This window comes from Lycium barbarum, chromosome 9, assembly GCF_019175385.1.
Source record: "Lycium barbarum isolate Lr01 chromosome 9, ASM1917538v2, whole genome shotgun sequence".
NCBI classification, from domain to species: domain Eukaryota; kingdom Viridiplantae; phylum Streptophyta; class Magnoliopsida; order Solanales; family Solanaceae; genus Lycium; species Lycium barbarum.
In genome coordinates this window covers 125360912-125377658 of record NC_083345.1, presented here as the reverse complement: position 1 = coordinate 125377658, position 16747 = coordinate 125360912, and the positions used below count along the sequence as shown (strand labels likewise).

Below are 16747 nucleotides of genomic sequence, written 5' to 3'. Positions count from 1 at the left end.
TGCAAATCCACCAAAGCTACTTCGGATTGTTGCAAAATCACCAACTCCACCAACAATATTATAATTGCAAAATTAATAATTGAAAGTTGAAACTATAATAAGACTTTGTGGCTAATTATTGCAAAGTAACTATAATTGAGAGATTGAGATTTGAGCTTTGAGAGAAAGATGAAGAAGAGTGAATTGAAATGAAAATGAAGAAGGGTTTATATAGGGGTGGGGGAGGGGTTAAAGTGTTAAAAAAAAAGTTTGGGGGCCAAAAATTAAGAAAATGACCGTTTGGCAACGACCATTTTTGCAAATGGACCGTTGCCAACGGTCCATTACCGAGGCCCAACGGCTCTTTCCTTTTTTTTTTTTTAATTTTAACCGGTTTAACCGGTTCCGGTTAAAAAAATTTTGAAACCGGACCGGTAAATTAATATCCGGTTCCGGTTTAACCGGTCCGGTTACCGGTTAAAACCGGTTACAATGAACCGGTTGACACCTTTACATGAGATTTGTGTTAAGATAGTTTGCTATATCTAATTGGGAATATAAGGACTCTCTCACATTGGTGGTGGAAGAATTATATGTGAGCCTTAAAAGTCCTTGTCACTTTATGTACTTTGATAAATACACACTCCTAAAGTGTGTAAGTAATTATATTATATATTATCTATTAAAGACTTGGACTTGGTTTATTTGAACTTTAATTATCTAAATACTTATACTAAGTACTAGTTCTGGTCCCTAGGTTGTGCTGGTCTTTAATTTTTGTCCTTTAATATCAAACTTATGCCTAAAGGAGAATAAGTTACGCATTATAATATCCACAAGTTATGTCCGCGTCCTAAAAGAACTTTTGTCCCTCTAGGCATGAGTTCAATTTAGAAGGCCAAAAATTAAAGACCAATCCATCTGAAAAGCAAAAATTAAAGACCAGTCCACTTGAAGGTCAAACCGTGCAATTACTTGACTAATGATGAAGGAAGAGGTATTACTAACAATCCACTCTTGCACTAACTATTGATAAGTTACAGGTATAATTATTATTAGGGAAAAAATGTTTTAGACTTTAGCGCAAACAGAATGTATCAAAAAAAAAAAAAATGTATCACTAACTATTGTTTTTACGTGGGTTGTTTAAGTGTTAATTGGCTTTATTGTTGAGTTATGCGTCGGCTGACTCTTGGAAAGGGATAATTTACTTTATGAGGTTTTTGTTGATCCAATTAATTATGTAGAGAAATGAAGGAAAAAATGTCAAAAAAAAAAGCAATTATTGGCCATAGGGACGTGTCAACTGATCAAATTACAAAATTGGAGTTACCAACAACGTAATTAACCCAAATTTTATTAATCCATACGAACATACAGTAAATAACATGAAAATAATTAAGTAAATGACCAAATCTACATAATCAGAACAATTAATTGAGTGGACAACAAGTGTAGTAACGTGTGTATTCAGATGTGTATAATAGCGGGAAAGTGGGGAAATTTATCGGATAAGCTAGTAATAACTGTTTCCGTGATTCTCGCACGTTTCAATCGTTACGTGACACAGATAGAGGGAATTAAATGAGATTAAATGAACTTCCGAATATCTTGAAATTTGACTGTTGTTATTGAGTTATCATCCGTACGGAAATTCTAATCCTTTAATTCAGGGTATATCATTTCGAGACTCTATGCTTGCCACATGTCTGGTCAAATAATCTTACTTGGTTATTACTTTTGCCATTACAGTCACCTTGGTGCTCGATCTTTTTTACATGATCTCCTTTTTGTTTTTGCTTTAAAAAGCATGTGGTCCTCCTTAACAATTTATCTCTCCAGTTAACATTGTTTTTCTTTACCTTACATATGATTTGTGGTGAGTCTAACAACTCTAAAGATTTGATTCTAAATAACATTAACAGCAGGTGAATAGTAGAATAATAAAATTTTAAAAGAAAAAAATCAAGAAAAACTAGAACAAGTCTTTATGAATGATTGCTGCTGTTTTATTAGTTTTCTTCAATAGATAATTAATTACTGCTGTATAGTACAGATATCTCAATTCATGATGAACTTCACAATTACTTAGCATCAAATGGCAATTCCAGTAGACAATCTATTAATCTAAATACTCTTAAGATAATTGATGTTTTAAAGAAAAAAAGATGTCATGTATTACTTTTTCCTGGATCTACCCTTATTGCGCCAAATTAGTGAAGTGTTAATTAAGTAACACGTTTAAGGGAGGCATAAATTGTAGTTTAAACAAATACTCTTACATACAATTTGGGTATAGTGGAAACGACGCGAATAATTCTTAAAATCTATATAAGCGATACGACTTAAATCTGCAAGAAATCTGCAAGAAGAAACTTGATATCCTTGATCGCATCTTCTCAAATTAGCAATATTAGTCATGTTTGTGTCCTTCGCTTGCCAGAAATACTCTTACGGTTGATGTTATTACATATCTTTCTTAAGAGTATGCAAAAATATTATAAGAGAGATAATATGGACCGAAGTGAGACCCAAGATACTGTGTCCTCCTAAGTAGACCCGTAGCTTAGTTGAACAATTGATCATAATATAAAAAAGTAAATACCAACAAGTAGAGAATTCTATAACATAGTCACTTTAATTTCTCCAATAAGAGATTTGGGACTTTAATTGATTCCCAAATCCAAAATGTACAATACAAAAATCTGGTTTTGGCCAATGGTTAGGCTTGTAACCAAAATTATTTGTGTGTGTGACTAATGTTTTTCAGTTGCCTAATACTCTTTTATTCAGTAATACAATAACACTCTTCTAACAAGAACACACCTATTGGTGAACATAGCAATAAAAGAAAATGTGTAACAATTCTCAGGACAAGAATTTGAAACTTGCACATGAGCTTCATGACTTGATCTAAGCAAATCCCCGACATTGCAAGAAAGAGGAGGAACGCGCAAATGGCGGTTCCAACCTTCTCAAATTTTAGTCGGAATGCAGAAACTCCTGGTAAGAAGCGCCTTATCCCCCTTTAGTGGGCCCCACGCTGCACGATTCTGGACTCAGTGGATGTCGGGTACCAGATGTATATGAAGAAAGGACACAAGCTATTACATCTCATCATATGACTAGCTGAAGAAGCTAAACAAACTCCTGCTAAGAAGCGGTTTTTCCCCTTCTGTGTGCCCCACAAGTGCAAATCTGGAATCAGTGGATTTCGAGTACCAGATAAATAGAGAAGAAAGTAAGGACACAAGCTATTGCATCTTATCATATAACTATGGCTAAAGAAGTTACTAAATAGCTCTTAAGGAAAAACATTCCTAGGGAGCGCTCCTTCGGCCAAATTCAGTTAGCAGGATCCTCTTGTAATAGTCAGAGCGACTACGATGATAATCAATCCATACACATAATTGCCTAATCGCCTCTCTTTTTTCCTCCTTGAGAACCAACATTGATTCCTCTTTATCCTTGATCATCTTCTCTAGTTCCCTAACTTTATTATCCGACTTCCAAACTTTCTCCCTATACTTCAATATCTCAGCTTCTTTGTCATCACATTGTGCAAGTAAGCAATCAAAATCATCTCTAACATGTGCCATTGCTTTATTTTTCCTCATAACCCAATCTTTTACGAATTGCAGCTCACACGAAACTTTGGATATTCGGTTCAAAAAATGACCCGTGCATTCCTCAAACTTTAATGCCACAGCGTCCAGTGAACCTAAGATATCGCTTGCTGTCAATGATATATCCTTAACGCCCCTTAACCCCATTTCATGCCTTGCATTTTTCTCTTTTAGATCTTTGTTCTCTTTCTCGTACGAGTTTCTTGTTTTTTGGTACCACTCCTTGTTCTCGATATGCAATTGTTCTGCCACGCAGATCCTTCTGCTTAAGATTCGTAAACTGTCTTCAAACATCTTGCGTAGTTCCTCCGTCATTTCTTCTAGTTTTCTTTCAGCATTATGAAAATTTTCTTTTGAATCCTTTACCTTGATTTGCATCTGCTTATGTTCCTGCTTTGACTTGTTTACGACATCTTGCATTCCTCTTATAATTTTCTCCTGCTCCGCGATCTTGATAGTCAGTTCAGTATTTTTCTTTTCCATCTGCATAATGCTTTGCAAAAATTCCTGTTTTTCTTTCTCAGCGATTTGAATCTGCTTTTGAGTATTGCTGATTCGGGCTGTCAACGTTGAACTCTGAGTGGACATATCGTTCATGTAAACCTTGTGTTTCTTTTGAAGAATTCCCACCTCTGCTTCTTTTCCTAATAGTTTTGTTTCCAACTCCATGATCTTATCATTCAGCTTTTCTTTTTGTAACTCCGAATGATAAGCTTCTTGATTCATATCCATTATCTTCTCTTCCATGTCGCATTTTTCTTTCGCGAGTGATTTCACCTCTGACTTTAAGCCCTTCTCGGACAAAGTAATGCTCGTTAATTTCTCTTTCATATTTTCTATCCGAAGATGACAGTCCGATACTTCTTGAGTTTTTTCTTTGAGTGACAACTCAAGTTCAGAATTCTGATTTCTTAAGGCTTCCAACTCCTGCTGCAGATAATTAGTCCTTTCGGTTAAATCTTTAACTTGATCAGATGCCTCGTGAGACTTTTTTTCGAGTTCTGAAAAACGTATTTTCTCTGGTAAGTCCTTGATTTGTTCTGATCCTTTTTTTGTTTCATGTAACAACTTTTGTTCCAATTCATTCCTGTCAGCACCTAAACGGTCCACTTCTTGATGGAGTGGACCGTTTACGTGTTGTAGTTCTGAAAAATGTGTTTGTTCTAATAAGTCCTTGACTTGGTCTGATACTTTCTTCGTTTCATCTAACAATTTTTGTTCCAATTCATTCCTTTCAGCTTTTAAACGGTCCACTTCTTGCTGCAGACTGTTTGATTTTGCCATAAGATCATCGATCCTAGACATTGAGTTGAGTTGATTTTCGTCGAATTCTTTCAGAAGATGAGAGAACTGATCATCTTTCTCTATGAATGTTGCTTCTAGTGCTAAGTTTCTTTCTTCCATTTTCTTAAGTTCTTTCGACTTGCGCACGAGTTTCTCTTCGAGTTCTCTCTTTTGAACACATAAGTTATCTAATTCAACCTTCATACTAGCAACTTGATCCTCTAACACCTTTATATGAGACAATCTCTCCTTCTCACGAAGCTCAAAATCATCGGTGAGATACAAGATTTCGTCTTCTTTTTCTTTTACTTTATCGTTTAACCATTCGGATTCATGTATCAGCTTCTCGTCACCTTGAATGCACAGGTCTTTGAAGAATTCCCCTGACTCAGACCCTCGGCTATAACACATTGGCGTCTCAAAATTTTCCACATCAAAACTTTCGACGGTTTCCTTCACTTCAAAATTTGAAGTTATAATTTTGTCCTTCAAAATAGCATCCTCAAGAGGCTCACAATTGGAACAAGACGAGCTACTTTTCGCGGTGACTTCCTCGGGGCTAAAATATGATTCTGAATTCGAACACGATGAAGAAGATTGAGACGATGACTCGCCCTCGTGTTCTTCATGAAGTTTTTTCCTTACTTCCCCTCTGAGATTATCATACATAGAATAAAGGGATTGGTAATGTTTGTGGAATTCATCAACAAGTTGAAGCAATTCTGATCTTCTTCTCAAGTTCCCTTCTCTACTACCTTGGTTTATTTTCTTGATTAGCTTTGCTATCCTTTTTACTTTGTTTTCAATTTCTGCAAGAACAAACAAAATTCTTCAAGTTAGGATTCTCTTCTTGTATGAATCAAAAACAACAGAAAGCATAAAATCATATTACAGTCACATAACTGCAATGTGCATTATATTGGTCTGGGTACATGATAAAAACATGGATGAAATTAGGGATGTCTGTAAGTTATTATACAGTGCAATATAACCATGCCACTCAAGAAACTGTTATTAAACGACAACAGATGATACAGTCTAACCAAACATTGTCTCGAGTCTCGACAATACAATACAATAAAGTACAACACATACGGAACTATACATTATGAAATGACGGAAAACAGCAAAACCAAACAGGCTGTTAAGGTTTGACACCATTAGACACAGAGGCGAATCTATGATATAGAGTCAATGGGCTCAGAATGATTATGATCTTACTGTAATTTTATACTCTATTTGCATATGTTTACATTGTTCGCGTCAAAAGCAACGGGTTCAGTTGAATTCACTTCTAATTATACACATAGTTGAAGTCATATAAGCTCTTATGTGCACCATATTGATATGAACATATGATACAAAATTTGAATGTCATTAAGGGGTCTTAGAACTTTTCAAGTTAACATTAAATTTTTGCCACCATTATTCACTTCTTGACAGGATGATCAGCAACTTACTGCGAACCAGTTGCCATTCTGTATACCACATAAATCCACCACGTTGGGGGTAAATTTGTGCTCGAAGATTCGCTTTAAATTGCCTTCTTTTTGCCTCTAACGCGTTATCCCACAACCTCCAATAACATTCAAAGGGTCGAGGTTGTTCTGGGATCGAATAATTACCTATTTTTATCCATTTCAATTGTTCTTCCTTTTCAGGATCAACATGACTCCCAAAAGGCTTCATGGATTCCTTCCAACTTCGTTTTGTCATGTCTGCCTTCGAATTTTCAAGAACAATAATGCTCAGAGTTAACTGGTGCCTGTAATGCTGGTATCAAAATAGTCTCCCAACCTGAATTAAAGAAAAATCAGGATTTGAAAGTCATAACCAAAATACTTCAAATAATTCGTTAATGTGGGCAACGACGGAACCAAGAAATCTAATAGATGTAAAAAGTGCAAGTCATAACCATACATATCAAATGTTTCGTTAATGTGAACAGTGACAGAACCAAGAATTCTATTCAAAAAATGCGAGTCAATACCAAATACATCAAATAATCGATTGATATTCACTCTGTGACTTAGAGTAACTTTTGAGCTACGTTAATTACCACTATACTGGAAGATTCTCTTCTGTCGAGGGGATTCAACAATTTATATATATACACGCAAAAAATGTGTTTTTCCTTATTTGCACAGTATAGTTTACGGATGACGGGGATTCAATTGAAACCCCTTCCTGACGGACCATGTAGCTCGGGCCCTGGTTGTACCAGTTGAATTATGACATGTTTAAAAATCACTTTAAGAAAAAGAAGAAAGAATACAGAACATTTGTCAAGATTCAAACAACAATTTATAACATTACGTTGTTAGAAAAACATCACCTAAATCATATGCTTTAAGATACAAATCCTTTTCAATTGGGGTTGTTCTTTTTTTTTTTTTTTTTTTTCGGGAATCTGTTGATTAAATTTCATGCATGGCCCCAATGATATTCCTATATCACCAACTTTTCAGCAGGTACGGAGGTACCTAATATAATTAGTCGAGGTGCGCGCAAGCTGGAAGGACACCATGATTATTGAAAAAAAGTACCAATTTTCATCCAAATCACAACCAAAAACAAGTATGATACACATGGAGATAATATCCATATTTTAGAAGAAAAAAACAGATAAAAAAGACTCATGAACATCTAGGAATAGATACATACATTTAAATAAACGACATGTTATTTGAAGGTAAAGATTCAAGAATGGTCATGAAAATGTTGAATATATATGAATTAAAAGAGATATCAGAGAGAAATATATTACCATGCAAAATTTACTATTTTCATTGGGAAGAATCAAATTTCTGGATTTTTATCCAAAGCTATTTTTCTTAAAATATTACTTGAATTTGGGAGCAAAAAGATGAAGATATTTCATCTGAATCAAGAAAAAGAAAGAGCTTTAAAAGGGTTAAAGAGGAGGAAGAACAAAATGGGGATCACAAAACACAAGCATTTATTTTATTTTGACATATTGGTGTGACTCTTATTTTGCATATTTGCAAATATAAAAGAAAAAAAATGATTTAGATATATATGTCCTCTAAATCAAGAAAAAATAGTGCATTAAAATGGTTAAAGAGGAGGAAGAACAAAGTGGGGATCACAAAACACAAGCTTTTGCTATTGACATATTGATGTGATTCTAATTTCGCATATTTGTCAATATGAAAACAAAAAATATGATTCTAGAACTGTAATTATTGAGGGGGAAAAACCATCATAGAAAATTAAATTAAATGGTAATGTTGGATTGTATCCACCATTAATAGTTGTTGTTTTCCTTTGATTTTTTTGTCGGTCCACTATCAATTTATAGCATGTTTGGCAAAGTTTTGAGCAGTCAAAAATGCTTATTTAATTAAAACATACTTATTTATAAAATTAACGTGCATGGCTAAGCTTTTTTAAAAAAATAAGTACGTTTAGGTCAGAAACCGTGATGAAGTTTGAAATGTGCACTTCAAACTTTAGAAACAATTCATAGAGCTTGAAGTTTTCCTAGAGTTCACATGCATCATTTCAAACTCAATTTTTTTTCCAGAAATTTTGTTTACACCACTTCGAACTAAATAAAAAAATATCAGGAGAACTCAAAAGGAATTTAATGAAATTTCACTTATAGCATTTTGATTTTAAAAAAACATTATGGTTGTACAATTTTGACTAAAAAAGAATTTACTTGTGATGTTTTCCTTTTTATACGCTCATTAAAAAAATATTAACTAAAAGAATAATTTGATTAAATTGTCTCTATTTATTCCTTGATCTCAATTTAATACTACTCCTTTCTTAATCACACTGGTCTCTCTTCATATTTATTAAGCAAGGTTAAGGTAGAAACTACATAATAATTAATTACTTTCTCCGTCCACTTTATCTTGTCATATTTCGCTTTAAAGAGTTAATTTGACTAATCTTCAGAGTTAAATTGAATTAGATTAATTTAATTTTTTAAAATTAAAATTATAATGTTCAAAAACTATACGAAATATATTATAAATTATAATTCTTCTCATATTAATATGATGAAAAAATACATTTTAAAATATTGGTCAAACTCTATACAATTTGATCCTGAAAAAGCGAAACATGACAAGTAAAAATGAACGGAGAAAGTATAAAATAACAAACTATTTTGGATCTGTTATTGACAACTAAAGTGGACAGGAAGGAGTATACATCAAACTTATTATGGTAGTTAAGAATTAAAGTGAACTGCTTATGAATTTATCTTCCCAAGGTGGTGGGGTGAAGTCTATCATTTTCTCCTGAAAACACATAAACCAAAAAAGCGAGGAAATAAAGATTTTTTGGCCTCTTACAATTTGAGTAGAAGAAAATGTCTTTTTCAAATTTTTATGTGTTTTTTCAGATCTCTTATGTGCAAAAAATAAAAATTTCTGGTAAAAAGATCATAAAACTAAAAAAAAATTAAAAATGGCTAAAATCCATTTCTCCCTAAAAAAAAGCTCTGTATTTTTTCTCTTTTTCTGCTTCACAAAAACCCCTCTCCCGTGAAAGCTTCACACCATCATTTTCACTAAAAAGCAAAACAAATTACACTTTTTGGTGCATTATAAGTTCCACCTGAAGAAGTGAAAAGAAAAAAATATACTGCTCTCGTTCCAAAATACGTGTCATTATAAAAAATACGGAAAAAGCTTAAATATGTCATCGAACTATCGGAAAATGGCTCATTTATGCCACTTGTCAATAGTTTGGCTCATTTATGCCATCGAACTATTGAAAATGACTCATTTATGCCACTCATCAATAGTTTGGCTCATTTATGCAGCCCTCGTTACCAAAATGACTCATTCATGCCGATTTTTCATCAACGCCGATTTTATAATACCATATATGACATGTGGCCTCCAACTAGATTATGGTTGTGGGTGGGTCGGGTGTATGGCTCGGATTTTTTATTAATTTGGATTTAAAATTAGACTGATTTGATTAAACGATGTAGACCCCTAATATTAAATCAACCCAATTTTAAATCCCAATTTAATAAAAAATTCGAGAAATACACCCGACCCACCCACAACCATAATCTAGTTAGAGGCCACATGTCACATATGGTATTATAAAACCGGCATTGATGAAAAATTGACATGGATGAGTCATTTTGGTAACGACAATGGCATAAATGAGCCAAATTATTGATGAGTGACATAAATGAGCCATTTCCAATAGTTCGAAGGCATAAATAAGCCAAACTATTGGGAGTGGCATAAATGAGTCATTTCCGATAGTTCGATGGCATATTTGAGCCTTTTCTGTAAAAAATAAAGATAAAATTAAGTCCCTCCATCTCAAATTATTTGTCATTTTTTTATTTTACACGTCCCTGAAATATTTATTAAGGGATATTTGAATAACTTTATTCTTATGTTTAAGTTATAATCTCTCTCCATTAAATATTTACTCTCTATTAATGATAAAATTTTATTAAGGCTAAAATGGAAAAAACTAATTAATTATGTCTTGAACTCCTAAAACGAAAAATATATTTTTTAAACAGGTTCTTTTAATGAGATAATTATTTTTAATAATCACGACAGATAAAACGAAAGGAGTAGTTTTCTCCCATCTTATCCTTAGTAAGTATTAGGGAAAATACATAAAAAAAAATCCCAACGTATACTCGGATTAATTATGACGCACCCAACCTTTGCGGGCGACCTATTACCCCCTGGCCTTATTTTTTCTATATTTTTGTACTCTTTTTTTACTGACGTGGCAAAAAAAATTGATGCCCAGTTGCACAGTGGAGAGTGTTGCACACTCTCCGCCATATTGGTGCCACGTCACTGTCACTTTTCCTTTCTTTTTTTCATTTGATTTTTCTTTTATTAATTATATTTACACTAATTAACTTCTAGTTAACCATTAAACCATTAATTTTGTCTTCTTCATCACTAAACCCTTCTTCTTCTTCTTCTTCTTCATTTCAAGAAATCAATCAACTCATTTTCTTCCTCCATTAACAACATACATTTAACCCATTTTCTTCCTCCATTAACACGCACACATTCAACCCATTTTCTTCCTCCATTAACACACACACATTCAACCCATTTTCTTCCTCCATTAACAACATACATTTAACCCATTTTCTTCCTCCATTAACATACACACATTCAACCCATTTTCTTCCTCCATTAACACACACACATTCAACCCATTTTCTTCCTCCATTAACACACACACATTCAACCCATTTTCTTCCTCCATTAACAACATACATTTAACCCATTTTCTTCCTCCATTAACACACACATTCAACCTATTTTTTTCCTCCATTAACAACATACATTTAACCCATTTTCTTCCTCCATTAACAACACACATTCAACCCATTTTCTTCCTCCATTAACACACACACATTCAACCTATTTTTTTCCTCCATTAACACACACATTCAATTTAATCATGAGCTTATTTTCAAGAAACATTCAACCCATTTTCTTCCTCCATTAACACACACATTCAATTTCATCATAAACCCCCCTTCTTTTTCTTCATTTCAGGCTGCCCCCCCCCCCCCCCCCCTTCCCCCCTCCCAACCCGCTCCTCTTGCCCTACCTATTTGAAGAAATTGCCATTGACACCCATTTGAAGAAATTTCCATTTGAAGGACAAAATGTGCAATTTCTTCCTTTCTGGGTTATGTTCAATCATGGACTGGAATTTAACAATAATGTAAATTGTTATTTGTTAAATTTCGTGGAAATTGTCCAACCCGCTCCTCTTACCATTTGTTAAATTTCATAGAAATTCATAGGGAATGGAATTTAACAACAATGTAGAAATTGCACGAACTGCCCATGATTTCACGAACTGGGCTATGTTCAATCATGGCGACGGCGGTGGCGGCGGTGTGGTGGCGGTGGCAGCGGCGGGGGTGGTTGAGGAGAAAGAAGAAGAAAGAGAAAAAGGAGAAAGAAGAAGAAAGAGAAAAATAAATTGCAATTAATAGCTTTAACAGTTGAAATGTGAAAGAAAGGGAGGGTGGGAGTGGGTGAGAGAATAAAATATAAATAAATTTTTAAAAATTATTTTTTATTAAAATATAAAAACTATTTTTACTGCTTCACTAGCTATTAATTTATTTTTTTGCCACGTCAGCCAAACAAGGTACAAAAATATAGAAAAAATAAGGTCAGGCGGGTAATAGGTCGCCCGCAAAGGTTGGGTGTGTCATAATTAATCCGAATATACGTTGGGAAGTTTTTTTTATGCAATTTCCCTAAGTATTAATTACAGAGGAAGTATATCAAAGTTGACATAGTTGTATAACAAATATTTATGAAGAGAGAAAAACATGATAAAATATTTTAAAAGAGTAAAATAAACAAAATACACCTTTATTAATGCTAGACGTGTAAATGGAACACAAATAAACTGTACGATAATATTCTCCTGATAAAAAGAAAAACAGAAACGTGTAATAGCTCTCTGTATTTTTTCTCTTTTTATTCTACTTCAACAAAAAATATCTCTTTTTTTTTACACTTTTTGCTGCATTATTAGTATTTGATTTTCCACTTTGTTCTTGTTTTAAGCAGAAACCATTACCACCATTTTCAACCAAAAAAGATTGTTTCTTTACACTTTTTGCTGCACTATAAGTATTTAATTTTTCCTTTTTTTTCTTTTCAAGTTACCACCATTTGCAACAAAAAAAGATCGTTTTTTTACATTTTTTGCTGCACTATAAGTATTTGATTTTTCCTTTTTTTCTTTTTCTTTTCAAGTTACCACCATTTTCAAACAAAAAAGATCTTTTTTTTTATTTTTATTTTTATTTTTTTTACACTTTTTGGTGCATTATAAATATTTGATTTTCCACTTTTTTGTTGTTTCAACCACAACCCCATTACCACCATTTTCAACAACAAAAAAAGATCTTTTTTTTACAAATTTTGGTGCATTATAAGTACTTGATTTTCCACTTCTTCTTTTTTCAAGCAAAACCCATTTTCAACAAAAAAAAAAGATTTTTTTTTCTACACTTTTTGCTGCATTATAAGTATATTTGATTTCCCACTTTTTTGTTGTTTCAAGCAGAACCAATTTTCAACTTACACTTTTTGGTGCATTATAAGTATATTTGATTTCCCACTTTTTTGTTGTTTCAATTTTTATTTTTTTTTCCAACTAGAACCCATTACCACCATTTTCAACCAAAAAAAAAGTTTTTTTTCCCACACTTTTTGGTGCATTATAAATATTTGATTTTCCACTATTTTTTGTTGTTTCAAGAAGAATCCATTACCACCATTTTCAACAACAAAAAAAAAAAGAATTTGTTTTTTTTATACTTTTTGGTGCATTATAAGTATATTTGATTTTCCTTTTTTTTTTTTTTTTTTTGGTTTGATGATGGACCCATTAAAGAAGCCATCAACTATTATTTCACAAAGTTCATCAATCCCAGAAATACTTTCACTTTTGAATAAAAAATCCTCAATTTCATTTCAAGAAAATAAAGACTTCTATTTTGTACAAGCATTATTAAAGGCTCATGAAAATAATTTCAAGAATGAGCTAGAAAATATGTGAGGAAGAAAAAAGGAGGATTGAAGAAATATATAAAAAGATACTAAAAGAAAAAGGTGATGAAAATAAGGAAAAAACTCAGTTGTTATTTGATAGGATTGATGAGTTAAAAAGGGGGAAAAATGAAGATGAGGAAAAAATAAGGGGTTATTATGAAGACAAATTTAATGAGTTAAAAAAGGAAAGAATTGAAGCTAAGGATAAAATAAGGGGTTATGAGGAGAAATTTAATGAGTTAAAAAAGGAAAGAATTGAAGCTAAAGATAAAATAAGGACTTATGAGGAGAAATATAATGAGTTAAAGAAGGAAAAAATAAGGGGTTATTATGAGGAGAAATTAAATGAGCTAAAAAAGGAAAAAGTTGAAGATGAGGAAAAAATAAGGGGTTATTATGAGGAGAAATTTGGTGAGTTAAAAAAGGAGAAAAGTGAAGATGAGGATAAAATAAGGGGTTATTATGAGAAGAAATTAATTGAGTTAAATGGTAGAGTGTCTATTTTGGTGGAGGAAATGGAGAAAAATAATGATGGGGAATCTGCATGCAACTCAGCTGGAAATTGCAGTGGCAAATCAAGAAATGAAGGTATATTTTGTGTTCCTTACATCTTGTTTGGATGGTTGCTAAGGGTGTGTTTGGTATGAAGGAAAATGTTTTCCAGAAAAATAAGTGGGATTCGTGTTTAGTAGGCGTTTGGACATGAATCAGGTGATATTTGAAAAAAAAAAGTAATATTTGAAGTTAAGTAAAAAAGTTATTTAGAAGTTGAAGTTGTGTTTCGACATGTATTTCACTTGAAAAACTAATGAAGTTTGGAGTGAAAATTTGACACAAAATGTATAACCAAACAGTTGTTTCGGGGAAAAAAATAATAATGATGTTTTAGACATCAGATACATGTCCATAAAGAAGTCCATTTAGCATTGCTTATAGTTATTATGTCTATGCTTTGCAACATTTTGTTTTTCAGCTATTAAGTTTATATTCAGGCTAGATGGCTTAAGTTCTGCTAATTTTGCTTTAGGGATTGATAACATAAACTTGGTTCCAACCGAAAAAAGCTGCTCGAGTGACCAGAGTTTTCAGTTCGCGCCTTCTGGTTGTGCATATGCTAAAGTAGATAGCAAAATCAACAGACAAAAGGGAAGTGATCCTTCTGAGGAAGCAGGTATATCTGACTTTTACCGCATTTGCAGAACCTGTCTTGATGTATCCTGTTGAACTGGTGTGTTATGGGCTTGGTATTTTCTGCAAATTCTTCATATACACTTACAGTTAGCCAAAAAACTAGAGGAACCGTACCTCCGATTTAGTTTGAGACACTGGTATCGGATACATACCCATAAACAACTCCATTTAGCATTGCTTGCAGTTAGTAGGTACTAGGTACTGTTAGATTTGATAGCTTCATTATTAGAATCTAGGTTAACCATTTCATTGAACTTGAGAGGAATTTAGAAGAAGAGAAGAAAGGATATTTTGCATTGAAGAAGAAATGAGTACAATGCCAGCTAAGGACTTTTACACATTCAGTTGGTATAGTGCACGTGATGTGCACATGATTTCTAACAAACTAACTGCATCATCATTACATTCTAATTACCACTAACTAACTCCTAAGCTCATTTAAGTTACATTAAGCATCACACTCCAATAGGTACTATGTCTATTCTTTACAGCATTTTATTTTGCAGATATATATTAGTTTCAAAAAAAATAAAAATTAAGTGCTATATCCAGGCTAGACGGCTTAAGTACTGCTAATATGTGAATGAACGCTGTATGTTTATTTTGTTGAGGGCCTGAGTTTCAGTGTGGACTGATAACATGGTAGATGCCAATGTGATGATTGTGTGTAGACGGACACTTGGTTCAGATATTCCCGTTTTTCCCTTTTCGAAGTTGAGGACTGACTTGCGGTTTTATTATAGGAATTGATGACATAAACTTGGTTCCAGCCGAAAAGAATTTCCCTGGTGACCAGAGTTTTCAGTGCGCACATTCTGCTTACGACTCTGCTCAAGTAGATAGCAATTTCAACAAACAAAAGGACAGTTATCATTCTGAGGAAGCAGGTATATCTTACTTTTGGTGCATATGCAAAACCTTTTTCTAATTATTTGTGGCATTACACTAATCAACTACTCCCTCTGTCCCAATTTATATAATGGTGTTTGACTGGGCACGGAGTTTAAGAAATAACGGAAGAAATTTAGAACTAGTGGTCTAAAATAAGCCATAGATATTTGTGTGACTATAATCATTTCATTAAGGGTAAAATGACATTTTAAAGTCAAATCTGTTACTAAAAATAGAAGGGTATTATTCTTTTAGGGACTGAATAAGTAGGAAAGACTGTTAATATGTTACATATGATTTCTTGTAGAGCCTCTTCCAATCAACTTGGCTTCGGAACGTGGAGTTCCTCCATCGGCATGTGAAGCAGTAGACTGCTTTAAGAATAACTTGAAGGCAGTCTCACACAAACCGGAATTTCCACATGTTATTCTTATTATCGACAGTGACAATGAAATGGCCACAAATGAAATGGAAATGCATGTGCAAGATTCCTGTAATTCGATGCGAAAGAGAAAAAGAAGCGTGAATGAGAGTGAAAATAATGATGGTTCTTCATTTGGTAGACGATGTGAAGACAAAGTAGGAGCTAACTACCGGTCTCAACTTCCTACCTGAAGATATGACAAGCCTAACGGGTCTATATATGGCAATGATTCAGATTCAGACAATGATTCCTGCAGTACCCAAAAAATAGATATGTTCATTAAAGAAGGTAGAAAATGGTAACAAATCCTCATATTCCATGAGTCAAATTGACGAAATGAGGTATGCATAGTTATATCATTCTCTCGGCTATTTTTTTCTTTGTTGGTAATAAAATTATTTCTTTGTTTGTCAGATGAAGATGTATTATTGGCAGTGATATTAATACCTGAAAATATTAAATTTCCAATACTTTACCGATATAGAAAAGCCGGACTACTATGTTTCTTTTAGGGATGTCAAATGGGCGGTTTGGGTTGAATTTGGGCGGGTCAACATGACTTAAGTTAATAAACCCGCCCAGAAATTACTTGGTCATTGACCAACCCAAACTTGGGCGGGTGGGCCGAGTCATGCTTTTATGGGCTAATTTTGCCACCCTTAGTTTCTTTCCATGCCTCGAGAGTAGCTTTTATAACAAAATGGGTAAAATGATGTTCATTTTTCACATGCTTGCACAACTATGTGCATGTCCACTAGTGATCCTTTAACTTTGTCAGTACTAGA

At 33.3% G+C, this 16747-nt stretch overlaps 1 protein-coding gene across 1 annotated transcript; it reads right to left on the bottom strand.

The window, feature by feature from the left end:
* Positions 1–2618: 2618 nt before the first annotated feature.
* Positions 2619–7887, bottom strand: LOC132608775 (COP1-interactive protein 1-like). Its single transcript, XM_060322516.1, has 3 exons — positions 7657–7887; positions 6515–6686; positions 2619–5698 (listed from the first exon to the last, which is right to left on the bottom strand). Exons 2-3 carry the CDS (start codon positions 6603–6605, stop codon positions 3300–3302), a joined length of 2490 nt encoding a protein of 829 aa, XP_060178499.1. The 5' UTR covers positions 6606–6686; positions 7657–7887; the 3' UTR covers positions 2619–3299.
* Between the last annotated feature and the right edge of the window lie 8860 nt (positions 7888–16747).